Raw genomic sequence first — 26478 nt, 5'->3', positions numbered from 1 at the left:
CATTGTCGCTTTGTGTTCATCAGTTGTTCACACGCCTGTGCCACCCAATTGTTATTTACCACTATGTCTGACCAGAAACTGAAAAGATTGTTGACTTTTTATCAGTCTGCAACAATTCAGCAATGGAGAAAACATGAGTTTACCGAACATCTGGCCAAATTTCAATTCACTAACGCTGGCCACTAACGGTCCAATTTCTAGCGAAAAATCGTTCGAGCAATCAGAAATTCTGATCGGATTGGTTGTAAATAATCTCCATTGGTGGACACAATCGATTATGAACGAGTGAAGAAAATGTCGCCCGAATGAATTTTCGTCGAACGAAAATTTGGATTTTCTTGGTAGTCATGATAGGAAGCAATGATTGGTTAGTTGATGGCGTAGTGAACGATTTTTCGTCCGATCAGAATTTCTGATTGCTCGAACGATTTTTCGCTAGAAATTGGACCGTTAGTGGCCAGCTTAAGGCAGTTACCGCATAGAGAAGTAAAATTACCGACGTGCTATAAATACTTCAATAAATGTAAATTCACAAAGATAACACCATTAAAGAGGAACTCCAGCCTAATCAAACATACTGTCATTAAGTTACATTAGTTATGTAAATTAAAATAGATAGGGTGGGTAAGAGATTGTATTACCTGTTTTAACCACTTGAGGACTGCGGGCTTTACCCCCCTTAAGGACCAGAGCCTTTTTTTCCCCCATTCAGACCACTGCAGCTTTCACGGTTTATTGCTCGCTCATACAACCTACCACCTAAATGAATTTTGGCTCCTTTTCTTGTCACTAATAAAGCTTTCTTTTGGTGCTATTTGATTGCTGCTGCGATTTTTACTTTTTATTATATTCATCAAAAGAGACATGAATTTTGTCAAAAAAAAAAGGATTTTTTTTAACTTTCTGCGCTGCCATTTTTCAAATAAAGTAAAATTTCTGTATACATGCAGTACGAAAAATGTGGAAAAATGTTTTTAATAAAAAAAACCCCATTCAGCCTATATTTATTGGTTTGGGTAAAAGTTATAGCGTTTACAAACTATGGTGCAAAAAGTGAATTTTCCCATTTTGAAGCATCTCTGACTTTTCTGAGCACCTGTCATGTTTCATGAGGGGCTAGAATTCCAGGATAGTATAAATACCCCCCAAATGACCCCATTTTGGAAAGAAGACATCCCAAAGTATTCACTGAGAGGCATGGTGAGTTCATAGAAGATTTTATTTTTTGTCACAAGTTAGCGGAAAATGACACTTTGTGACAAAAAAGAAAAGAAAAAAGGTTTCCATTTCTGCTAACTTGCGACCAAAAAAAAAATGAAATCTGCCACGGACTCACTATGCTCCTCTCTGAATACCTTGAAGTGTCTACTTTCCAAAATGGGGTCATTTGTGGGGTGTGTTTACTGTCCTGGCATTTTGGAGGGTGCCTAATTGTAAGCACCCCTGTAAAGCCTAAAGGTGCTCATTGGACTTTGGGCCCCTTAGCGCACTTAGGGTGTAAAAAAGTGCCACATATGTGGTACCGCCGTACTCAGGAGAAGTAGTATAATGTGTTCTGGGGTGTATTTTTACACATACTAATGCTGGGAGGGAGAAATCTCTGTAAATGACAATTTTTTGATTTTTTTTACACACAATTGTCCATTTACAGAGAGATTTCTCCCACCCAGCATGGGTATGTGTAAAAATACACCCCAAAACACATACTACTTCTCCTCGGCGATACCACATGTGTGACATTTTTTTGCAGCCTAGGTGCGCTAAGGGGCCCAACATCCTATTCACAGGTCATTTTGAGGCATTTGTTTTAAGACTACTCCTCACTGTTTAGGGCCCCTAAAATGCCAGGGCAGTATAGGAACCCCACAAGTGACCCCATTTTAGAAAGAAGACACCTCAAGGTATTCCGTTAGGTGTATGGTGAGTTCATAGAAGATTTCATTTTTTGTCACAAGTTAGTGAAAAATGACACTTTGTGAAAAAAACCAATAAAAATCAATTTCCGCTAACTGACAAAAAATAAAATCTTCTATGAACTCGTCATACACCTAACAGAATACCTTGGGGTGTCTTTTTTCTAAAACGGGGTCACTTGTGGAGTTCCTATACCGCCCTGGCATTTTACAGGCCCAAAACCGTGAGTAGTCTGGAAACCAAATGTCTCAAACTGACTGTTCAGGGGTATAAGCATCTACAAATTTTTATGACAGGTGGTCTATGAGGGGGCGAATTTTGTGGAACCGGTCATAAGCAGGGTGGCCTTTTAGATGACCGGTTGTATTGGGCCTGATCTGATGGATAGGAGTGCTAGGGTGGGTGACAGGAGGTGATTGATGGGTGTCTCAGGGGGTGGTTAGAGAGGAAAACAGATGCAATCAATGCACTGGGGAGGTGATCGGAAGGGGGTCTGAGGGGGATCTGAGGGTTTGGCCGCGTGATCAGGAGCCCACATGGGGCAAATTAGGGCCTGATCTGATGGGTAGGTGTGCTAGGGGGTGACAGGAGGTGATTGATGGGTGTCTCAAGGTGTGATTAGAGGGGCAAATAGATGCAAGCAATGCACTGGCGAGGTGATCAGGGCTGGGGTCTGAGGGCAATCTGAGCATGTGGGCGGGTGATTGGGTGCCTGCAAGGGGCAGATTAGGGTCTAATCTGATGGGTAACAGTGATAGGGGGTGATTGATGGGTAATTAGTGGGTGTTTAGGGTAGAGAACAGATGTAAACACTGCACTTGGGAGGTGATCTGATGTCGGATCTGCGGGCGATCTATTGGTGTGGGTGGGTGATCAGATTGCCTGCAAGGGGCAGGTTAGGGGCTGATTGATGGGTGGCAGCGACAGGGGGTGATTGATGGGTGATTGACAGGTGATCAGTGGGTTATTACAGGGGGATAGAGGCATACAGTACACAGGGGAGGGGGGGTCTGGGGAGAATCTAAAGGGGTGTGGGGGGGGGGGGTGATCAGGAAGGAACAGGGGGCAGTTTAGGGCATAAAAAAAAAATAGCGTTTACAGATAGTGACAGGGAGTGATTTATGGGTGATTGGGTGCAAACAGTGTTCTGGGGGGTGGGCAGGGGGGGGGGGGTCTGAAGGGTGCTGTGGGCGATCGGGGGGGGGGGGGGGAAATGTGTGGTGCATACTCACTACTGCTTCCTCCTCGCTGGTGGTCTCTGGAACAATGAGACCACGAGGCGAGGAGGAAGCATGTATAAAGCACTTTGTTTACCTAACAAAGTGCTTTATACGCTTTAAATGCCGGATATCTGTATTCCTCCGCCCACCGGAGCTGCTAATTGGCTGGCGGGCTGGAGGCTAAATCCCCGGCCATCGATCCCCGGCGGAGGATCGTGTCACGGATGACGCGATCGCTCCGCCTATGCCCATACAAGGACCGTCGCCTCTGCATATGAGCTGGTCCTTGCGGCATCCACTTTCCGACCGCCCTGTGCAGTGGGCGGTCGTTAAGTGGTTAAAAGAACAGGCAAATGTTTGTGATTCCATGAGGTCAGCCATCTTTTTGGTTGAAATGAGGAGACGAGGGACATGAGACAGTTCCAACTGTCCTGTGTCCTGATCACCCCTCCCAGTTGCTAGGCAACGAGATCATCATCAGAAATTCGATCATGCTTTGCACAGTGTCAGGGGAAAAATGCACAGGCAGTTTTCTTTAATGGGTGGAGCTTAGCTTCTGTGTAGGAAAAAATGAGGCTTGGATAAGAAAAAAAAAGTTCTGATGCTGTGAAACAGTTTATGAAACGCCAAGCCTTTTCAGTGCTGCTGTGTAGATTTTTAGTCAGGAGGTTCACTTTAACAATCAGCCATTTGGTAAAATTAAAAGGCAAAAGAATCATCCAACAGGAGGAGTCACCCCATCCTACTACTAAGATCATCTTGCTAGCTGCCTCCTGTAGCCCTATTTCTCCTGAGAAGACAGAGCAGTTTTTACTGGAGAGAAAGCTGTGCATACTACATGCCCTTCTCCCATCATCCACTACATGAGGTAGTTAAGGAGCATCAGCCAGTCTCTTCCTGACAGAAAAGATCATCTGACAAGTTAGTTGTATGCTGGTTTCTGGTGTGTGATCCACTGCAGCCAAACAGACCAGCAGGGCTGCCAGGCAACTGGTAAGGTTTACAAGGAAATAAATATGGCTGCCTCCATATTCTTCTCACTTCAATAGTCCTTTAAAGCCAGTAAGATTTGTGGTGAATAGGAGTGGTGCCTGGAGGTATGCATAGTAGAAGGTGAATGTTATTTCTTCATGAGCCATATTGTAAGCATAGGCTTCAATTCATCAAGCATTACTGCATTCGGTAATGCTGAAAACAGCTGACTTAACGGAGCACTTTAGAAAATGTTAATCCATCAAAGCTGTTACTGAATGAGAAGCTGAAATGACAGAGCAATGAGATAAATTACCGACATGTGCTCAACACATGTCAGCAAATGTCAGTAAATGTTAATTCATCAAGGTTACCACATTCACTAACACATTCGGTGATTATCTCCAGCTCTCCCCTGTCGTAACAGGCTTCGAAAGCCTTCTGTGTGAATGTTTTCATGATTAACAGGAGCAGGCAGCCAATAGAAACAGCCCCTGTTCTCCTGCAAGTGCCGCTGATAGGTCACACAGGCTTCTCCACACAAGCTTTCAGACCCCCCCAGGCAGTGAGCAGAGAGACCGAGCAGAGAAAACGGGCAAAAGATATCCCCAGATACCCTTCGGCTTCCCTGTTTGAAAATGCAAAGATGCAAGTGGTGAAATCACCAAGCATGGCATTTGTAATGTCTCCAGGAAGTTCATCTACGTTGTGGCAAATAAGTAAAATGTTAAGAAAGACTGATGGACAGATTCAGAGCAGCAGAGGCAGTATAAATAACAGTAAATATAACACATGTTTACATCTAAAGGGATGTCTGGATGCCTTCTATTGTAATCAGCTTGTAACAACACAGGGACATTCCAAGCTGCTCTGCACCACTCTGCAGTTATCGAACAGCCTTTGATGAATTGAAGCCTAGTAGTTCGCTAACTTAACGAACCTCTACCACACATGTGAAAATATTGATGAATTAGCACAGTGAAGTGTAAAATACCGAATGCGGTATTTTAAAGGACTGGGATTTTGTTATCGAACCCCCTTTGATGAATTGAAGCCATAGTCTTTCAGCATCCTATCTGCCCTGCACTTTCCTCTAGTCTAGGCACTCCAGCATTGACTGCTAATCTCTCCTGACTCGGCCTGGTGTAATGCTGAGTACACACGGTGCGTTCGCGCACTCGATTTCCCGCTCGATTCCCGTCGATTCGTTTATTTCCAACATGTCCGATTTGGATTTCGATGGATCGTTAGGTCGATTCGCATGCAAAGTATGCCAAATCGACCTAACGATCCATTGAAATCCAAATCGGACATGTTGGAAATAAACAAATCGACGGGAATCGAGCGGGAAATCGCGTGCACGAACGCATCGTGTGTATCCAGCATAAGAAAGCCCTTCAAACCAAATGATTTGGACAAACAGTACCCAAGGAGTTTAAATGTGAAAATATGCATGGCTGCTACTGTTGAAAAAAGAACGCCACACTAAAATTACGACTTGAGATAAAAGGCAGTTAAACTTTAACAAACACAAACAACCAGTGTAGCCTGTTTGGGTAATGAGATAGAGTTACATGTATATGAAGGAGGTACTCACAAAATGAGGCTGCAAGCAGGGCAACCAACCAACCAATAATGCCTGAGGAGAATAACAGTCTCCACTCAGTAGCAGCAGGTCTCACTATGCTTGTCAGTCACTCTATAAAAGCTCTGGATTGATCCTACTAAAAGTGCTGTCGGGAAGTCACCCTCCAAGGGCGGGTATACAACGCAACAGGAGAAAGAGGTGCCCAGGCAGAATGAAACACTTTAAAAGCAATACAATTTAAAATATCCACAGGTGGCTTACCTCAGAAATGAAAGTTGTAATTAACAAAAAAAAAAAAAAAAAAAAGAAAGAAAATGTATTTGCACTGTCTCATAGTGCAAATACATGTTCAAGTCTTCCATTACTGTAGTAGTATCATCTCTGAGGTAAGTCGCCTTGTTATTCTCAATTGTATTTCTTTTTAAAGTGTTTTATTCTACCTGGTCACCTCTTATTCCAGCTGTACCACACTAAGGGCCCGTTTCCACTACGGCGATTTCGCCGCCGATTCTGCAGAGTTTCCCCGCACATGATTCGCACGGGGAAACTCTGCCATAGGGGATGACGGCACCGCTGCGGAATCGCTCGCGGGAGCGATTCGCCCGGAATACCCCGCAGTTTTCGCTGCCGAGGCTGCGAATCCCATAGCCGTGCATGGCACGGCTCATGGGATTCGCCTGCGATCCCGCCCACTCGCTCAGTGCGGCGTGCGTCTGCGAGACGCACGCCGCACAAGTGGAAACGAGCCCTAAGAGAATTCTAACTCAGACAGGGTGGAGACATGCACACCCGGACTTTACCCAAGACAACCCTTATTTGGGCTCCACAACTGTGACCCCATGCCCTGGGTACAGCTTGCAAATGCATCACCACTGCTGGTGGACATAAGAGAAGAACATCCAGCTTGCTTTAACTTCCAAATATAACATGCCCATCTTTCACCAGCACAAGAGGCAGGGTGAGGTTCGGTGCTTATATGGGGGGGTGGGGGGGGGAGACACTGACGGGTGCAAACTGACCTTATGTGGGTGAGATGAGGGAATTGGAAAGGAGTCTGGGCAGCTCGCAAACTTGCTGTTCCATCAGCAAAGTAGTAACTATCTCTTTTACATGGAAACTATTTTGTAAACCCAGTCAGTAAAATTCTAATAAATAATGCAAACATAAGTTGTATGCAATGGACACAAAATAAAAAAAAATAAAGGAAGGAATTTTCATATTCTTTCTAAACACCAAACAGTTCCACCAAAGAGTTAAAAAACAAGATAGAATTTTATTGTCCGAAATCCAGACACTGAGGTACGAAGAAAAAAAATTAATCTGTACAAACAGCATTAAATACGGCCCAAAAACAAGAGCCAGAATTCTCCGCATGAACGGGGATTAACAGGAGGAGGAGTCGGGTCTCCTGTGAGGTATTGAACACATTTACAGGGAGAGGGGCAAAAACATTTTAAAAATATTGCAAAATGCTCCATGGAGTCCAATTCAGTGACAGTAACAAGACTGAAGAAGTGTTCATTGAGAGGCCCATCGCTATCCAGACATAGGAGGACAAAGGCTGTCACAATGGCATCTTGTTTCCCTCTATGCTGATCTTCACAGCATGTGCAGTGCGGAACTTCTTACGGATGTCTGTGAACTTCCTCATCTGCTTGTCCAATCGGCTCACTCCCTTCTTGTTGCCTCCCTAGTGTTCAGGACAGAAGGAAAAGTAACTGAATGATCAAACTATACATGGGAATATTAAAGGCTATTTGTGCAAAGCCTGCTTTAAGGTGGTTTTAATGAAAGTTCCAAGCAATTCAAACTCCAACGCTGGTAAAACATATGCAGAAAATCCTCAAACATGCAAATAAGGGTGTTACCCCTGCAGCCTGAGATGCATGCATGTTGCATGAAGGTGCACAACTCCTCCAGGTATGAATCTATCAAAGCTAAGACTAAAGCCTGCAAAACACTCCCATTATGACTGGCCAATCACTGATCAATTGCACCACCTCCATGTAGTATGAGGTTCAACAGATATTGATTGGTCAGTGATTGTGTACCAGGCTTAGGGTGCATACACACATTCAATTGCCCATTTTTTTCCACTTCCATGTAGTGTGAGGGCCAACAAGTTCTGTGAACAGATTGTGTAGGTAATCTCTCATACTACATGAAGGTGGTAAAATTGAGTAATTCAAATTGGATGTGGGTACGCATTTTAAGAAAGCATTATATTAATGCCCATTATTCACAAAGTGTGGTAAAATGCTGGAATACAATGGAGTGCAGCATGAAGACTTCTACGACATGCATCACCCATTGAATTCCACAAGGCAAAAAAAAAAAGAGCTCAAACTGATGGACTCGATTTATTAAAGGCTGTATACAATCAATGACGCCTGACAAGGAAGAAGGGTGGGGGGTAAGTGGGGGAGAACAAGGTTATCTACTTTCGCTTGGCCCCAAGTGATCCACCAGGAGTAGTGTATGTATGTATGGACTCTGAGGTCTCTTTTTTTACCTTATTTTGTTATAAAATCCTCTCCAGCATTAACTTCTAAGTGGAATCGCCGCATCTCCGTGGCAGAGGAGTGGTTTATTACTGAGAAATAGACCTGCAAAGTTCCACGACTTTGCAGGTTGCAGATTATGCTGCCCTGGGGAGGCAGAGCTTTTTGCAGTACCTCTGCTTCCTATGCAGTCAATATTCACCAATCTCTGCCTCTCCCCACCCCTCTCAGTGAAAAAAGAAAGAGGAGCATGGAGAGGCAGCGATTGGCAGAGATTGCAGAGCTAAAGCACAAAGCTCTGCCTCTTCCAGGAAGAAAGACCCTGCAAGTCCTGGAACTGGAACTACTTCTCAGAAATAAACCACTCCTCTGCCACAGGGATGCAGTGATTCCACTTAGAAGTTAATGCTGAAGAGAATTTTATAACAAAATAAGTAAAAAAAAAAAAAAAAAAAAAAAAAAGAGAAGACTTCAGAGTCTCTTTAAAAGGTGCCCATACATCGCTAGATCAACTAAAAGACAGATCTCTCTGATCTAATCTGGTGGATGCCTTAAAACAGTGTTTCTCAACATTTTATTGGCATGTACCCCTTTTGAAACCCTGTACTCACCAAGTACCCCCTGGAATAGTAAACATCACAAGTACCCCTTGACAAATCTAAATTAAATTTTAGTACATGATAATTGGTTCTTAACTATTTTCAAGAATTTACTATTGCTTTTAATTAGCTAAAATGCTAATTTGGTGGTGTTTAAATAAGATTTATAATTTTCTAAAACTCTAAATTTAAAGTATATGAAGCCCGAGTACCCCCTGGAACCATCAGAAGTAACCCCGGGGTACGCGTACCACACAGTGAGAACCTAGGCCTTAAAATACTTTACCTGTCTGCAGTACTTCTGCATTGGCACCCCACATAACTGCCAGCGTTATAGCACGTGAGGAATGTGTGATGTCACACAAGCTATATCCCAGTAGTCACGTGGGACCCGAATGCAGAAGTACAACGGACACTTAGACTCTAGCAGACGGTGTGACAGGTAAAGTATTTTACTGCATGGGCACATATAACATTTGGGAGGGACAGTGGCCGTGGTTCCGTAGAGTTAGTCCTTGACGATATTGCACGTCATTATTGCCATGCACCCAATCGGCCACAGTGACCCCAAATTTCCCTGCCTGCCCAAAATCAGTTGAATGGTTGATCGGGCATGCTTGTTGTGGCACCAATTTTCATATGATTTGATAATTACCAGATTTTTATGGGCACCAACTATCAATACCCATATTTAGCAAAAGCAGAAACCATTGCAAGGTAGATTGCGGGAAAAATGCTGCAAACATTGCAGCTGATGCCACGATCAAGGATTCTGACGGGATGATGTGAGCTACTGCTACACTTGTACACTCATTTTGATAAATCCACTTTAAGCAGTGTCAGCAAAGAAAGAAATAGTCTAAAAAAAAGGTGATATTGTAAGTCTTGTGAATATTGCCAGAGGCTAAGTTGACCTATATTCCCAGGCTCTCTTCCATCCTCATTGTATGGTGTTGGACTCAGGAGTTTGAGTAGGTCTAAAAATTAACACCGCTATTTGTAAGCACAGTGCTATAAATTAATGGGCAAACTTATAGGCTAATGAACCAGTTATCTGAGTGAGGTTGGAAGAATAACAACCCCACACCAACGCAAAGCTTCCTGATCCAGTGATTACCAGGACCTTCATTTCTAAAGTCAACCTAACAGGAGGCGAGGGAAAAATTTAAAACCTATCATGTTATTTTACCAACTCTTCCCAAAAGAGATTGTTATCGCGGTCTCGGGCTCATAAGTCACTTTATGCCGCGGTTTGAAAATCCATGGCTCACCTGCACTTTAGTGGAAAAGCAGGACTTTTATATATGCCCTATTTGCACCAAAGGTGCAGGAGGTGGTTAAGCAAGGCACATGTAATATTTTCAACAGATTATACACCTATAAAATAAAAGGAGCTTCCCCACCCTAAGATCTATGCTTGTTTTAACCACTTGAGGACCCAGCCTTTACCCGCCGCCCCCCCCCCCCCCCTTTAAGGACCAGCGCCGTTTTTTATGATCTGTGCTGGGTGGGCTCTGCAGCCCCCAGCACAGATCAGGTTGCAGGCAGAGCGATCAGATCACCCCCCCCCTTTTCCCCCCTATGGGGATGATGTGCAGGGGGGTCTGATCTCTCCTGCCTGCCTGGGTGTTGCGGGGGGGGGGGGGGGGCGGCACCTCAAAGCCCCCCTCCGCGGCGAAATTCCCCCATCCCTGTCCCCCCTGGTGATCTGGGCTGCATAGGACGTTATCCGTCCTGTGCAGCCAGTGACAGGCTGTCCTCTGTCACATGGAGGTGATCCCTGGCCGCTGATTGGCCGGGGATCACCGATCTGCCTTACGGCGCTGCTGTAGCAACAGCGCCGTTCAATGTAAACAAAAGAGACAAATGTCTCCTGCGTTTACATTTAGTCTGAGACCCGCTCCGTGATCTAACAGGAAACGGCCGCTCGCGCGAGCAGCCTTTCCTGATTAATTAGGGAGGCACCTGGCGACGCAGATGTGCGTCGCTGGTCCTCCAGCTACCACTTTGCCGCCGCACGGTATGAGTGTGCGGTCAGCAAGTGGTTAAGAGTCTAATGCAAAGTACACACCATACAATTTTCTGGCAGATTTACCTGCCAGATCCATTATTTCCAACATGTCCGATCTGAATTTCGATCGATTTTCCGATAGAGTTTCATAGAAGTGAAGAGGAAAATCGACTGGAAAAATCGATCAAAATTCAGATCAGACATGTTGGAAATAATCGATCTGGCAGGTAAATCTGCCAGAAAAATTGTATGGTGTGTACCTGGCATAAAGCTACTAACACATGCCAGACTAAACTTGGCCGGGACGTCTGATAAAGAATCCAGCGCATGGACAACTGCTCCCGATCCTCATCAAAGAGCAATGCGCCTGGTGGATTCACTTGGCCAAGGGCTGAAATGTAAACATCAAACCAACAAGCGCTGATTCCGGTAATACCTGTAATGACTAACTGTACATGGTTTATTGCAAGCTTTCTAAACGACTTTCTTCTTCAGGCATTAGACAGACCTGGGTCAGAACCAAAATGCCTTAAGAAGAAAAAAGTTTAGAAAGCTTGAAATTTACCATGCACAGCTAGTCGTTAAAGGTATTACCAGAACCCCAACCCCAACTGACAGTCATGAGGACTGTCGGTTGGGGTTCCGGTAATACCTTTAGCGACTAGCTGTGCATGGTAAATTGCAAGCTTTCTAAACTTTTTCTTCTTAAGGCATTTTGGTTCTGACCCAGTTCTGTCTAATGCTTAACACTCCTCAATAAATGCTTTTCTGCGGGAGATCAAGTGGGCAGAGGGACAGTAAGGGGCAGTAGCAGCATGAGAGCAAAGCTCCATAGCTTTGTATTGCAATGAGTAGTGCAAAACTCTGCAGTGAGAGAGAGAGAGAGAGAGAGAGAGAGAGAGAGAGAGAGAGAGAGAGAGAGAGATTAGAGAAAGTCTCTGCTGAGATTTAATCTAATATTGATCATTTGGCACATTGTCCCTGTCAATATAGCAGTGTGAACAATTCTCCCAGTCCGGAGACACACCAAGTAAATTCTTGAGGAGGACTCTATATCTATCAAGCATTAAAATGACTACAGCCCGAGTTTCAAGATCACCCAGAGTAGTGAAATGGCTGCACACTACTAGCTGCTTTGTAAGCTTGATAGGTTGAACTATTTTTCCCCGACACAAGAAATTCATAAACTGAGCCACAAACCAGCTCAATGACAACACACACAAGCCAAGACCTGATAAAGTAAAGTAAATGAATCCAATGCTGATGGCTTCATTTAAACTAACCAGAGAACTACAGCAAGGAAAGGTGAAAGGACCACTAGTTTGAAAAATTGAAAATACATGAAAACCCATTTCTCCCAGAGTAATTTTTGCTATAAATAATTTTTCTTCTATGTTGCTGTAACTTACGTAAGTAGTAGGTTTTGGACTAGCCCATCCTCTCATGGGGGATTCTCAGGGTTTTCTTTATGTTCAAAAGAACTTAGTGAACAGCAGTTACTCAGTCCAATTGTCAGAACAGTAGAACAGTGTGCAAACCGGTAGGGAGGGCAGTCTGCATCTTTGTATAGATCAGGGGTCTCAAACTCGCGGCCCATTTGCGGCCCTCGATACAATATTTTGTGGCCTGCGCCGGCAAAAGCTTCCTTATAGTTCACTTCAGTGCTCCCAAGTAATCCGCCGCATCCCCGCCACTAAACGAGGGCGGCAGAGCCCCCAAATCGCCCGGGGGGCAATCCGCCAGCATTTTCTGGAAGGGGCAGTGCTTTCAGCTTCAGCTCTGCCCCTCCTGACGTCAATCGCGGCGCATCGCCGGCTCTGCCCGCCCCTCCCTCTTCCTTCACAGAGAGCGGCGGGGAGAGGCGGCGATCCGTGCAGCGATTGACGTCAGGAGGGGCAGAGCTTCCAGCTGTAGCTCTGCCCCTCCTTCCAGGAAATGCCGGCGGATTGCCCCCCGGACGATTTGGGGGCTCTGCAGCCCTCGTTTTGCGGCGGTGACACGGCGGATTACTTGTAATGGGAGCACTGAAGCGAACTAAACAGTAAAATAGGCAAAATAGTTTGTTTCCTTGTGAATTTGATATAAAAATCAGTGCAGGGGGGGGGCGTTATCTGCTGATTGACTTTTTTGTGAAATCCCTTATGCGGCCCAGCCTCATCCTGAATTTGCCTCCTGCGGCCCCCCAGGTAAATTGAGTTTGAGACCCCTGGTATAGATCCTTTCCAGGGAGTGGTCTTGTAAAGAATAAAATTACTAAGAATCCCCCATGAAGAGATGGACTAGTCAAAAACCTGTCAGATTTCTACAAACTACTGTAAATGACAGCAAAATAGAAGAAAAATTAATGTATAGCTAATTTTACTCTGGAAGAAACATACTTCTTATTTGTATGTGTTTACATGTATTTTAAAATTTTACAATTTTTTTGGGATAGTGGTCAATTAAATTAAGCGGCTTCAACAGGAACCAGAATCAAACTACCAATTTTCAACTAACAAAAAGTGACAGCTGATTGGTTGCCATGTGCAGTAAGCCCTAATGTTCAAATGCTTTAGTTCTCCCAATTCAGTGATGTTAGTGGGAGTGGTTTGAGCAGCCAATTAATTGTGCATGCAGAGCACACCCGCTGCCTTGTCGCTCCAGCAGAGGGTTTCAGTGGGGATACCTCTCATGGAGACCCAAAGGGGTTCTCAGCTCCGATATCACAGGGGCATTCTGTTCCCCTCTATGCTGAATTTTACGGCACGAATGGCTTTAGTGAGCCTTTTCTGTTCAGCAAAGCGTCTTTTGTGCTTCTCCAGACGAGTAATTCCTTTCCGCGCCCCTCCAAACTGACTCAGGATGCCACCATAGCAAGAGACAGAACAGAGAAAGCAAGAGCGGTGGAAAGGAGCAAAGAATGTTCAGTAGCAAGAGATTTCCTCAGAGATACACAAGTGATATTCAATTCCAAAGCAGAGAACAGAATAAAGGAGGGTTTAGAATCTTTATAGGACATAAAAAGGTGTAAAGTCATAAAACAGTCCCTATATCAACCTACCCGAGAAGATTCCATGTCCACATTCCATTTGGGTCGGACCACATAATCCTTGTTTGAAGGCATCGGAACACGAGCCCGAGCACAGAAACCTGGGTCACCAGGCCTTAATGCCCTGAGAAAAAGAAGAGAGTAGTTACAACTGATCTAAACTCAATCCCATCAAAATTGATCTTAAAGCAGACCTAAACACGGTACTTCCTATCTACTGTAGATACAGCATAATAACCTTTTAAGAACAAACATTTCTTCATTACAACTTACAGAAATCTACAAAAACCCTCCAGCATTTACTCGACACAGCTGATAGCCCTGATTTACACTTGCTGATAAGGACTAATTAAGCAGGGTAATCTCTCTCAAGACAAACAGAGTGGATTTCTCAGCAACGATAGGTTTTCCTTGTCTGCTGTACAAGAGTTTAGGTCCGCTTTAACATTTCACACTTATTAACAGGCAGCAGAAGTTGGTTTTACCCAGACACTAGTTGGTTATTTCACTCAACCACTATAAAGGCGTATGAGATGAATCGGCGCTGGCAGACTTGGGCACAAGATACAGCCGGTATATGGCTGATCGTGCTGCTGCACAAGTCCGGGCCGTGTTCATTACTCGTGTTAATTACTATTCCACCACCAGATTTTCGTAGCAGAGTGCATGCTGGGAGATTTACATCAGCAGCAGCAGCAGCAGCAGCAGCAGCAGGCCTCCCCCCCCCTCCCCCCCACACCTCTTCCTTTCTTTTACAATCAAGTAGTACTAACAAACAAAGAATCCTAGACACAAGAGAGCTTGGAAAATATAGGGTTCAATCTGTAAAAAGAGACTCTGTAAGATCAAACAGTTCCCCTGGGGGGTACTCACCTCGGGAGGGGTAAGCCTTAGGGTCCCAATGAGGCTTCCCACGCTGTCCTCTGTCCCACGGGGGTCTCGCTGCAGCCCTCCGAACAGCCGCCCGATAGCCTGTTCAATATTTACCTTTGCAGGCTCCAGCGGGGGCGCTGTTGCGGCTTTCGGCTCCGAAGTAGGCGGAAATAACGATATCAGTCGGGTCCGCTCTACTGTGCAGGCGCCGGAGACTTGCGCCTGCGCAGTAGAGCAGACCCGATGGTGATTGGGTATTTCTGCCTACTTCGGAGCCGACAGCTGCCACAGCACCTGCGAAGGAGCCGGGAAGGTAAATATTTACACCGTCGCTGTTTGGAGGGCTGCAGTGAGACCCCCGAGGGAAAGAGGACAGCGTGGGAAGCCTCATTGGGACCCTGAGGCTTTCCCCTCCCGAGGCGAGTACCCCCCAGGGGACTTTTTGCTGTTACAGGTGTTCTTTAAAATGATTTCTTGACTTTTTTTTTTTGTCATTTATGAAGTTAAACATGTAACTGTTTTATTCTAAAAAAAAAAAAATAAAAAAAAATAAAAAAATAAGCCAAATGTATCCTCTTTGATACACCCTCTTCTGGTTTATAACTGCTTTGAAATCTTTCTGCATCCAAACTTGACTAAAATAAGGACACTACAAAACTTACGAAGAACATTTTATTCATAGTATTACTTTTGTCACTGTAATTACCAATTCTGTATTTTGTACTAATTCTGTATATTGATGTATACCATTGTCTATACTATGTACCCCATGTTTGTTTCTTACTTTGTACAGCACCACGGCATTTGTTGGCGCTTTATAAATTAATAATAATTTTGTTGAAGAGTAAAGCTGGCAGCAATTAGCTGTAGGCAAGAAGCAATGGCATAGTTGTCATTTTTGTTCTGCTTGACAATTTCCACCATAAGGGCTAGATCACAGTGCATCCGTTGCCTTGCAGAATATTTCTGCATGGAAACTCACCACCCGTACAGTTCTATGGGCCTGATTATACCCCTTTGCTAATGGATCGTGTTATTCTAACTCGCTGCATGCAGGCTTTGTATTAAAGTCTATGCCCACTCTCCAGTGCAGTTCACACTCAGCGCATGCGTTCTGCAACTGACCACTGACTCCAGCCTTACTCTCCTAACTGACTGTGGGTGTGATATACAGGTAATGTGTTTAAACTGTCCATATTTCTTCGATTCTCCCCGTGTTCAGTTGAATGTTTTTACCCACTTTACTTTAATCGGTGAGATTAATTCATTATTGCAAACGAACAACAAAGCCATATATCATTTTAAATGTCAGGATTGTCCTAAACTCAGAAGGTAACACAGGTCCGCTGCACAACTCTACCCTTTACGAGTTTGCTTTACAGATCCAGTGCAGTCAGTCTGTAGCAAGAGATTGCTGCAGATCACTGCACAGGATTGATTAATCAGAGTACATTTTTCATATGTGATAACCTTAAAATGGCAGCATGGTGGCGTAGAGGATAGCACTCGCGCCTTGCAGCGCTGCATCACAGGGCATTATCTGCAAGGAGTTTATATGCTCTCCCCATGTTTGTGTGGGTTTCCTCAGGGCACGCTCGGTTTCCCCCCACATCCCAAAAACATATAGAAAAGTTAACTGGCTTCTCGCTAAAAAATTATTTATTTTCAGTTAAGCTCTGCGGAAGATGTTGGAGCTATATAAATACAGTAAATTACTATCAACCCATCCACGTCTCAGTCAGTGGCTGATATTGCATTGCATAGAAAAACATTCTGTGGAAAGCATGCACTTACTTCTCTTCTCCTGTCAACACCTTTTCCAGGTCTCTACGTGGCGTCTGCCCACCCGAACTGCAAATAAATGAATATATAAATAAAGAAAATATCTCTAAATAAGTGTTGGTCCTTAAAAATATTCTGTTTCTCAAAAAAAAAAAAAAAAAAACACCCCAATAAGCAGTTGCAGTATGCAGGTTTCCAGGGGGTAGCTGTAAAAAGCAGTCAGTGTAAACTAAACAACTATAGTATGTATAGAGCAGAAAAAAGGAGACGATTTACCTACTCATTCTTCTGCGCTGGGGCATTTGCTCCAGATCTCTCTGTTCTCTCTCCTCTCTGGTCATCCCTTTATAATTGGAGGTCAACCCAAAGATAGGCCGTGACCATTCATCTGGAGGGATAAAGTCATTTAGTTACCAACGATTTTCCAGAATGTGAATGTCAAAATATTCCCAGGAGTTCTCCAAATAGCCACAGATCTGTTATCTCCAGGAAACTAAAATGGAAATTTGACCATCTTCCCCAATTTACATAATTTATAAAACAGAATCAAAGGATTTCACCCCTCTCTGGCCACCGCACCTTGGTCAAGCTCCATGCCACCAAGCTGCTAGAGGTTGCAGAGCTTGGAGGTCATTATACTAATACTACTGTGGATCAGATAACTGATGGCACAGACACCAAACATTTTCCACATCTTAATGATAGATATTACTGTGCTCCTATTAAAGCATTTAATTTTCTTTGTATGCATTTCTTAACTTTCGCCTGTCCACAACCTTATCCCCAAGATCCTTTGACAGAAACTTGCCACCCATAGCTGACTGCTTGATTTCAGTTGCTCTACCAAGCACTGACATGGTCCAGGAATAAAATGTTTTAATGTTGAACAAATTGAAATGATTACAATTAGTCACAGGTAGAAGCCGCAGACTATTAATTGCATTATCTTATTTTATTTCTATACAGATTTTTGTGATACGAAAAAGATTTAAAGCATTTCCAGTGACAGACAGGACAGTATTGCCAGATTGCAATTTACTGGTAATAGTTTATTCAAAAGGTTTCCATTATATCCCAAAATTCTGATGAACAAATTACTATAGAATAATCCTCTACTCCCTGGACCTTATTTCTTGAGGCCCCTTTTTGATAAACGTCAGAACTGTGCCTGATAAATCCTCAGTATAAAGTCAAACTTACAGTTTGCCATACTGCCCCACCTGATAGGACACCATGTGCTGCAAGATTATTACTCCCCTCCGCAGCGCAAAGCTATGCGCAGCTCCTGATCACAGTAATTGTGGCATTTAGATCTGTCTAGTTTTAATGACCACCACACACAATATATGCTTTATTTACCTTATGGGGGTGATAGCAGGAGACCTAAAAGGTCTGATTCTCTAGCTAATAGTTTTTTCAAGAAGATAGACTTGAACTGTAATATACAGTATTATTTTACATCCAACATAACATACATACTTATGAGTTTTCCAGCAACGTCTTTGTTTGGTCTTGACTCTTTGGGATGTTTGTAAAGATACATAACAGCTCTGCCAATGCCACTGTGTTTTAAGGTTTCCTGGCTTACACTGGGCAGCTGCAGGAACAGAATAAATGCATAATCAAGTATAGAAATGAGAACTGCAGGTTTAGCAATATAGAAAAAAAGCAGGCATGAATAATACAGCACATAAGCGATATTCAGCAAACCCACCTCTTGGAGGATCTTCAGCAGCTCCTCTCTGATCTTCAGTGCTGGCAAGCTGCGGTCAGGAAGGGGTGTGAGCCACTCCTTTATAGCAGACATAACACCACTGTCAATGAAGGTCTCTTTCAGATCTTGCCTTAAGGATGGAGATATACAGGCCATTAGAATAATGGGCGAAAATAGCATATTATACAGTTGGACTACTTTATAAAACCAATACCTCCACAATAAGCATACACAGGTAAAAACTATTTGATATCTTAACAGGAAGTGCCCATATTTAGTGAGGGCCCACTTTTCACTTGTGCTGGCATCGGTCTCCAAAACAGATGCCGGCACCTGTTCCAATAAGAGTACGCATCCGAATCTCCATGGATTTGGATGAGTTGTACATACTGTGCCTTATTTTGGAAGTGTGGGTACGGATGTTACATGGCGTTTATGTCCCGTTTTACTATTTCTATTTCCAATGCTTAATTCTGGTGAACAAGAAGTTAAACAATGTGAGAATGGGCTCTATTCACAAAACTTCTCATAAATTGCTTATTTATCACCTAATTGATAAAAATAACCTTTCAGCACATTTACAAGCAAAATCATGACTCAAAGTAAGTTGTTCCTGATCATCTTCACTTCAATATTTTTTTTCTCACCTTAATTATATTATATTTTTGCTCTTTAGGAGCTTAAGGCCTCTTTCACAGTGTGACGTTAAAGTCGCGCGTTAAAACAACATTTAACGCAGAATAACTCCCTGCAATGAAAAATCAATGCCCCATTCACAGTGCACTCGTTGCATTGGTGACCAAGGCTGCACGTTAAAGAGACACTGAAGCGAAAAAAAAATGATGATATTATGATTTGTATGTGTAGTACAGCTAAGAAATAAAACATTAAGATCAGATACATCAGTCTAATTGTTTCCAGTACAGGAAGAGTTGAGAAACTCCAGTTGTTATCTCTATGCAAACAAGCCATTAAGCTCTCCGACTAAGTTAGTCGTGGAGAAGGCTGTTATCTGACTTTTATTATCTCAACTGTAAGTGAACTGTTTACTTTTTCTCTGCTAGAGGAGAGGTCATTACTTCACAGACTGCTCTGAAAGACTCATTTTGAATGCTGAGTGTTGTGTAATCTGCACATATTATAGAATGATGCAATGTTAGAAAAAACACTATGTACCTGAAAATAAAAATATGACAATATTTTCTTTGCTGCTAATCTTCTAGTAATTATTCATAGTACACAACCAATTCACTATATCATTTTTTTTTTTCGCTTCAGTGTCTCTTTAAGTGAAAGTACTGCATGCTGTGCGTTATACACGTTATTAGCTGCGTTGGACTGTTTGCACATGCTCAGTAATTACTTAGAAGCATACGTTTCATTGCCTGTATGTTCTACTGTATGCGACGATAACGGGGCATAAAGTTGCGTTGTGACTTTTTTGGGGGCATTGCATTGTAATTTGCGTTGTGACTTTAAATTTCACATCAAAACGCAACTTCCTACTGTGAAAGAAGCCTAAAAAAGTAACATAGAAAAGAGGAAAACAGGCGAAAAAGCTCTGTGAATCATGCCCAATGTCTATGTAAGGAATAATTGTACCTTTCTGGCATCTTTGTTAAAGCCAATCCATATTTGTAAACATCAACATTTGTGTATGTTTTATAAATTGCTAGAAAAAAATGATAGGAAAAGCTATTGTACAGTTTAAAATCAATTGTGAAATCTGACTTAGCCCTTACTTTTTCAGGTGCATGACTACAGTGGGAAGTAGGGTTAGTTTCTTCAGTGCAGGCTTCTTGTTGGTGTTAAGGTTTCTGTCCTCCTAAAAATACAATCAGTGAAACACATCTTGTATTAAACTTGTGTATATAAAAAACATATTACAATAGGTCCCTGACTTGAACTGGCATTTTATGGGCATTAGGAAACTCTAACTAGTCAGGATGTCTAATGAGGACAAAACAGCAGTGACCCCACAAGCTTTCTAAAGGTGTGTATGTGCACAATTACTGACTCCAGCAGGGATCTGGACTTGGTCCCTTGGGTGACAGTTTGGGATAAAGTGCTGTACAAATGGTCCTACAGACTAGTGGTTGGTTTTGTTGCAATAGAGAGTGGAGGAGGGATGATGGGAGCGGCTCTGAGTGAAAAGGGGTAAGGTGGCTCAGCTAAGATGACATAGACCTCTGGATCTCTGGTTGACGCATCGTGCCACAGAAGACCTGCTAGACACAAAGATCATGCTGATGGGAACAGTCTATCTAGTGTGTGTACGCGGCTTGTGTCACCAAATAAAAATATAAGTAGCATTCTTAATTCCAGAGAACAGCATTCACACGTCTCTGAGCTTTTTCTGGTCACTTCTGAATTCAGTCTCTCTCTGCTAGACAGACTTGCAAGATAAACACCTTCCACCAGTGCTATCAATATATTCAGAATAAAAGCCTAGTCTGCTAGCACACAAAATAAATAACTGTCTCTGAATCTAGTAGTGGTGTGTACACTGGTGGACCCGATATAAAATAGGTGAACCAACTGTGGAGAATATCAATCTCAATTCAAGTGGACCTGAACTCTTGCATAGGACAGAAGAAAAGCGTAGAGACATGCACCCTGTATATCAGGGGTCTCAAACTTGCGGCCCGCGGGCCATTTGCGGCCCTCGATACAATATTTTGTGGCCCTCGCCGGCAAAAGCTTCCTTATAGTTCACTTCAGTGCTCCCAAGTAATCTGCCGCATCCCTGCTGCTAAACAAGGGCTGCAGAGCCCCCAAATCGCCCGGGGGGCAATCCGCCGGCATTTCCTGGAAGGGGCAGAGCTTTCAGCTTCAGCTCTGCCCCTCCTGACGTCAATCGCCGCACGGATCGCCGCCTCTCCCCGCCCCTTTCTGTGAAGGAAGAGTGAGAGGGGCGGGCACAGGCGGCGATGCGCCGCGATTGTGAAATTCCTTATGCGGCCCAGCCTCATCCTGACTTTGCCTCCTGCGGCCCCCAGGTAAATTGAGTTCGAGACCCCTGCTGTATATATTTAGGGCTCATTCACACTATGCGAGTTGCAGTGAGTTTAAATCACTGCACAGTGTGCGTTTTACATGGGAACATGAAAGTCCATAGACTCCTTTTATCATTCACACTACAAAAATGAGTTGCTGGGCAGCGCATTTCACCTCGTCAAAAGTTAAAACTCATGGAAATGCACAGCAACTCACAAACCCATTCACACCCATTTATGAGTTTTTTTATTCATGCATTTCAACTCACTGACTAGTGTGAATGAGCCCTAAGAGAGTTTAGCCTGTCTAATCCCCCTCATGTGACTAAATCACAAGTTGTCATTTGGTCTCAAAAGTTGCCAGAGCTAGGCACCAATTGAAGGTAGCTGATATTCCACTTAAAGAGACACTGAAGCGAAAAAAAAATTATGATATGATTTGTATGTGTAGTACAGCTAAAGGCCCATACACACGTCGGATTTCCACGAACGACGGGTCGTTTGAACGTCCCGTCGTTCATCCGCTAAATCGGGCGCTTGTACAGACTATCGTTCGTTTGATAAGAGTGAGTTTGAGCAATCCGCCCGGCGGATCGCTCAAACTCACTCTTATCAAACGAACGATAGTCTGTACACACGCCCGATTTAGCGGGCGAACGACGGAACGTTCAAACGACCCATCGTTTGCGGAAATCCGACGTGTGTATGGGCCTTAAGAAATAAAACATTAAGATCACACACATCAGTCTAATTGTTTCCAGTACAGGAAGAGTTGAGAAACTCCAGTTATCTCTATGCAAACAAGCCATTAAGCTCTCCAACTAAGTTAGTCGTGGAGAGGGCTGTTATCTGACTTTTATTATCTCAACTGTAAGTGAACTGTTTACTTTTTCTCTGCTAGAGGAGAGGTCATTACTTCACAGACTGCTCTGAAAGACTCATTTTGAATGCTGAGTGTTGTGTAATCTGCACATATTATAGAATAATGCAATGTTAGAAAAAACACTATATACCTGAAAATAAAAGTATGAGAATATTTATAATTATTCATAGTACACAACCAATTAATTATATCATATTTTTTTTTCGCTTCAGTGTCTCTTTAAAGAGGAACTTTAACCCAGGATAATATTGGTATCAAACTCCTCCCACAGTGTGATGTCATGGCCATAAGTGTTTCCTTCCTGTATAACCTTTTAGCCTAACACATGGTTAGTGGGTCGGGTTATAGATGATAATTGCAATTGCTGTGTTTTCTAAAGATCAGAAACTCCTAGACTTCCTTTCAAGACTCCCTGAAGTGAGCAAAATGAGTTTGAAAAGTTGACCCACCTCTGCAGCCTCATTCATTTTTATGATCATGGCATTCACAACATCGTCTGCGTCGCTTATAAACGTGCCTCCGTCCCGGTTCCTCCGCCGTTTACCGCTCATGTTCTTCTTCCTCTCCAACATCAGCTCAAAGTCAGACTTGAAGTCAGACCTTAGGAAATAAAAAATACTTCTCTATAGATGACAAGGCTCTTACAAGGCAGTATAGGCTCTCTCACAGTATAAAGCATTACTTACATCGCCCTAAATTGTCACGGAATACTTCTTAGTCAATATAGAGCCAATTCCATAAGGCAACTACGTTTATAGCCACATTTCAGTTTATTAATAAGATTTAAACACCAAAGGATTTCAAATTCACTACACTGAAGATAGGAAAGATTCACTAAGAAAAAAGAAAATACCTTTTGTGCCCACTGATGTGCAGAATCTTGAGTCCTGCCCAAAACTATAGAAAGAGCAGTTGTATGAATCGGTGGTGTGCACAGCTTTGGGCTTCCAGATGTCTACTTATGACCCCACCCACCGATCTTCCCCACAGTTCTATATTCACTTTGGTTATACACCTTATACCACAGTCTGCAAATACTACACTAGCTGTAGGAGCTTGCTGGCCCTCCAAATACAGACTACAGTATCATGTCTATGGCCATCTGTCTGCTGGAACACAGTCTGTACTTGGTAAACCTGGTTTCAAAGATGCTGCAATGAAACAGTAAATGTAGTTTCTCCGTTCAGTTTTATACATGGGTTGTTATGCCCACAGATCTGAGAGAAGGACCTGGCATTCAAGAAGCTTGTAGAATACAAAATATATAGTATGTATGTATGTATGTATGTATGTATGTATGTATGTATGTATGTATGTATGTATGTATGTATGTATGTATGTATGTATGTATGTATGTATGTATATATATATATATATATATATTTTATCTTACAGCAATACTGGCCATTTCCACAGACCAGTATCAGTGTCCAGATAATAAAGACTTTTTACATAGAATAGTTAGTAGATTCAAACACCACATCAAATTAAACAAAAATGTATTAAAAAAACAAACAAACAAAAAGTCCTTTCAATTGAACATTGACTGAGCGAACTGGAGAGGACTATGGACTGGAGCTGCACCAGAACGATGCTCCACAGGTGTGTACAGCAGAAAGCAGTTATGTTGTATCAAGACTTCTGCTGAGAGATCTGATCTAATATCAAGTGAGTCAATGTGGCAAGGTAGTAAAATTATCAATATCAGATACTGATCGCTTACCATATATAATGCAGACTGTAGGCTATACAATCTGAAGGTGCAATCAATCTTCAACCTTAGCACACTTATGTAATGGAAGGGCCTACCTCAACAAAATATCCAAGTTACATGCAGTCTACTAGTATCAGGGCCTTTTTCCACTAAATACATAATCACAAAACACAGTAATAATGTAATCGTTGTTACAGGGCATAAGCAATTTTTTTTGGGTGCATTTGCCATGCCCCATTCAATTGTACTGTATGAGACAGAATCACAATTGCTCAAAGAATCCAGCAAGCGCCGCAATGGAATTACATCATACTAGTAGAAACCACGATTCACTGTGTTTTGCGATTGGCAAACGCAGTTCGCAATGGCACGTGCAGGGGAAAAAAAGGCCCTTATGGTCTACAAAGGTTAGTAAGATTGTATACACATTGTATAGTATATGCCTAGAATTTCAATTTAGACTGATTTTAGCTTTTGTAGGATTTGCTTAGAGCAGGGGTGAGAAACTTCAATACAAAGTGGGCCGAAACTGAACACTGGGACCAAGTCGCGGGCCAACCTCAATGTCTAGTGGTCACCTCCCTTATAAAATTCCCTAATGGCTAGTTTCCCCCTTTCTCCCCTATAAAGTTCCCCGGTGTCTAGTGTGTTACTCTCCCCCCATATGGCTTCCCTGGTGATCAAGGTCTTCACCTCCAATACAGCTTCCCTGGTCAGCAGACCATTGTTTGACAAGTATGGCTTAGAGAAAAGAAACAGAGGGTTGTATACAGCATTAATAGTATTGACTGTGCAGATTAACAGAAACAGTCATGGAAAATGGAAGAAGTGCCAGATACCACCAAATCAGTCAGAAAAGGTGAGATGGTCACCTGCCATTTAGATGGTCACTAAGGTGACTTTATAAGTTTAGGGCTTCTGCTTATCAGGTGACTGGTGAATAAACTTAGCTATTTGTTATAAGATTTCTTCTGAGCCTTGAACAGAAAATTTCTATGGAAAGCTTAAACTGAAACATTTAAAAAAAAAAAAAATACCCCATACTTTAACTACTTACCGACCACTCCACGCCAATTAGTGTGAATGCAGCGGCAGCTCCAGGGCCACTCCACACCGATTGGCGGAATGGCCTGGAATGGGGATTGCAGGGGAGCGCGCATCCCCGCTCTGATGATGGAGCTCTGCTCCGCCTTCACCCTCCCAGCGCCAATCGCTGCTCACAGACTGTAAGACGGAAAAACCTCTGTCTAATAAGTCAGTACAGCTCTGCGATCTAAGGCAGCACTGTACTGGGGACAGCCATGTGACACGGCTGTCCCCCTGGGGGACACAGAAGCGATCTGCAGTGATAGGCTGAAGCCGATCGCTGTGATAGGCAGACGGAGGGAGGAGTATTAAAATAAATTTAAAAAAGTGAAATTTAATAAAAATATTTATAAAAAATAAACACACCTGGGAGTGATCTGACCCCACCAACAGAAAGCTCTGTGGGTGGGGAGAAAAGGGGGAGGGGGGGGGAATCACTTGTGTGCCGAGTTGTACGGCCCTGCAGCGAGGCCTTAAAGCTGCAGTGGCCTATTTCTGTAAAAATGTCCTGGTCACTGGGGGGTTGGGGGTTTAACAACGTGGTCCTCAAGTGGTTAATATATTTTACTTCACCAGCAAGCTTTCCAATAATATATTTAGCATTCTGTACCAGTCTATATTCATTCCTTACATTTTACTAGATTTCATGTCAACATCAGAGTCTGAATCCGCTTCTACTTGTTGTTTTGCAACTACCTTCTCCCCTTCCAGATCTTCTTGGTTAAAACCCTGGAAACGAAAGATATGACAATTTGTTCAATGTGTACCCTATTTAAAGCCTTACTAAACCCAAACTGAAGTACTTAATTCTGAAAGAACACATGCTTTCCTGTAGCTGTATATCTATCCATACAGACCCCCTACATTACATGAACGAGGTGAGCATTGACCTGCTGGGCGTTTCAATTCCCGCGGCCGCATGAGGGTTTTTTTTTTTTCACCCGATTTTTTTTTCCTATCATGTAGCTAGCCTAGCGCTAGCTACAGGATTCTCCCCTTCCTCCTCTCTCCCTCCCACCCTTCTGATTGCCGCCGGCGATCACACCCATAAGGAAATCCCGTCGCCATGGCGACGAACGATCATCGACGTGACGTCACTGGGACTCCCGATAAACCCCAAAGCGCCGCCAGGCTGTGCACGGGGTCTGCGGGGGGGGGAAGAAGGGCCCTCTTTCGCGTCGGGTAGCGGCGGATCGGCGGCGACGATCGGGGCAAACACGCGGCTAGCAGAGTGCTAGCTGCGTGTTTGAAAAAAAAAATTATCAAAATCGGCCAGGGGGGCCTGAGCGGTGCCCTCTAGCGTCTCTGGACAAGCACAGCTCGTCCAGAACGCTTGGGAGGTTAAACTGTGTAGCTAGAGAAACAAATATAGAAACTATTTCCATGGCCCACCCTTGTCTCTACCCTTTACTACCATCCTTAAAGGGGACCTGAGATGGCACGATAGAGGGAAAAAAAAAATTATACATGGTGCTTCCTCCAGCCCCCTTCAACCTGATCCATCCCTCGCCGCCGTCCTCCACCTTCTGGATCCTCCATAAGGAGTCCTGTAAGTTCGGCCAGTCGGGGCTTACTGTACATGAGTGGTTCTGCCACA

General features: G+C 43.4%; 1 protein-coding gene across 2 annotated transcripts in view; it reads right to left on the bottom strand.

The window, feature by feature from the left end:
- Positions 1-6947: 6947 nt before the first annotated feature.
- IWS1 (interacts with SUPT6H, CTD assembly factor 1) overlaps positions 6948-26478 on the bottom strand; it is a 41786-nt gene continuing 22255 nt past the window's right edge. Inside the window, exons 6-15 of one of the 2 annotated variants that reach the window (XM_068280591.1) lie at positions 25513-25610; positions 22531-22681; positions 19945-20027; positions 18203-18332; positions 17968-18085; positions 16765-16876; positions 16501-16557; positions 13846-13957; positions 13471-13636; positions 7298-7384 (exon numbers count right to left, since the gene is read on the bottom strand). In XM_068280591.1, coding sequence (XP_068136692.1) covers positions 13508-13636; positions 13846-13957; positions 16501-16557; positions 16765-16876; positions 17968-18085; positions 18203-18332; positions 19945-20027; positions 22531-22681; positions 25513-25610 — 990 coding nt within the window. In that variant the 3' untranslated portion in view covers positions 7298-7384; positions 13471-13507. Of the gene's footprint in view, positions 7385-13470; positions 13637-13845; positions 13958-16500; positions 16558-16764; positions 16877-17967; positions 18086-18202; positions 18333-19944; positions 20028-22530; positions 22682-25512; positions 25611-26478 lie in introns of both variants that reach the window. The other variant, XM_068280592.1, reaches the window with a different exon arrangement.

Source organism: Hyperolius riggenbachi, chromosome 4 (assembly GCF_040937935.1).
Source record: "Hyperolius riggenbachi isolate aHypRig1 chromosome 4, aHypRig1.pri, whole genome shotgun sequence".
In the NCBI taxonomy this organism is placed as follows: domain Eukaryota; kingdom Metazoa; phylum Chordata; class Amphibia; order Anura; family Hyperoliidae; genus Hyperolius; species Hyperolius riggenbachi.
The sequence above is the reverse complement of the archived record's forward strand: the minus strand, read 5'-3'. Positions and strand labels throughout refer to the sequence as shown.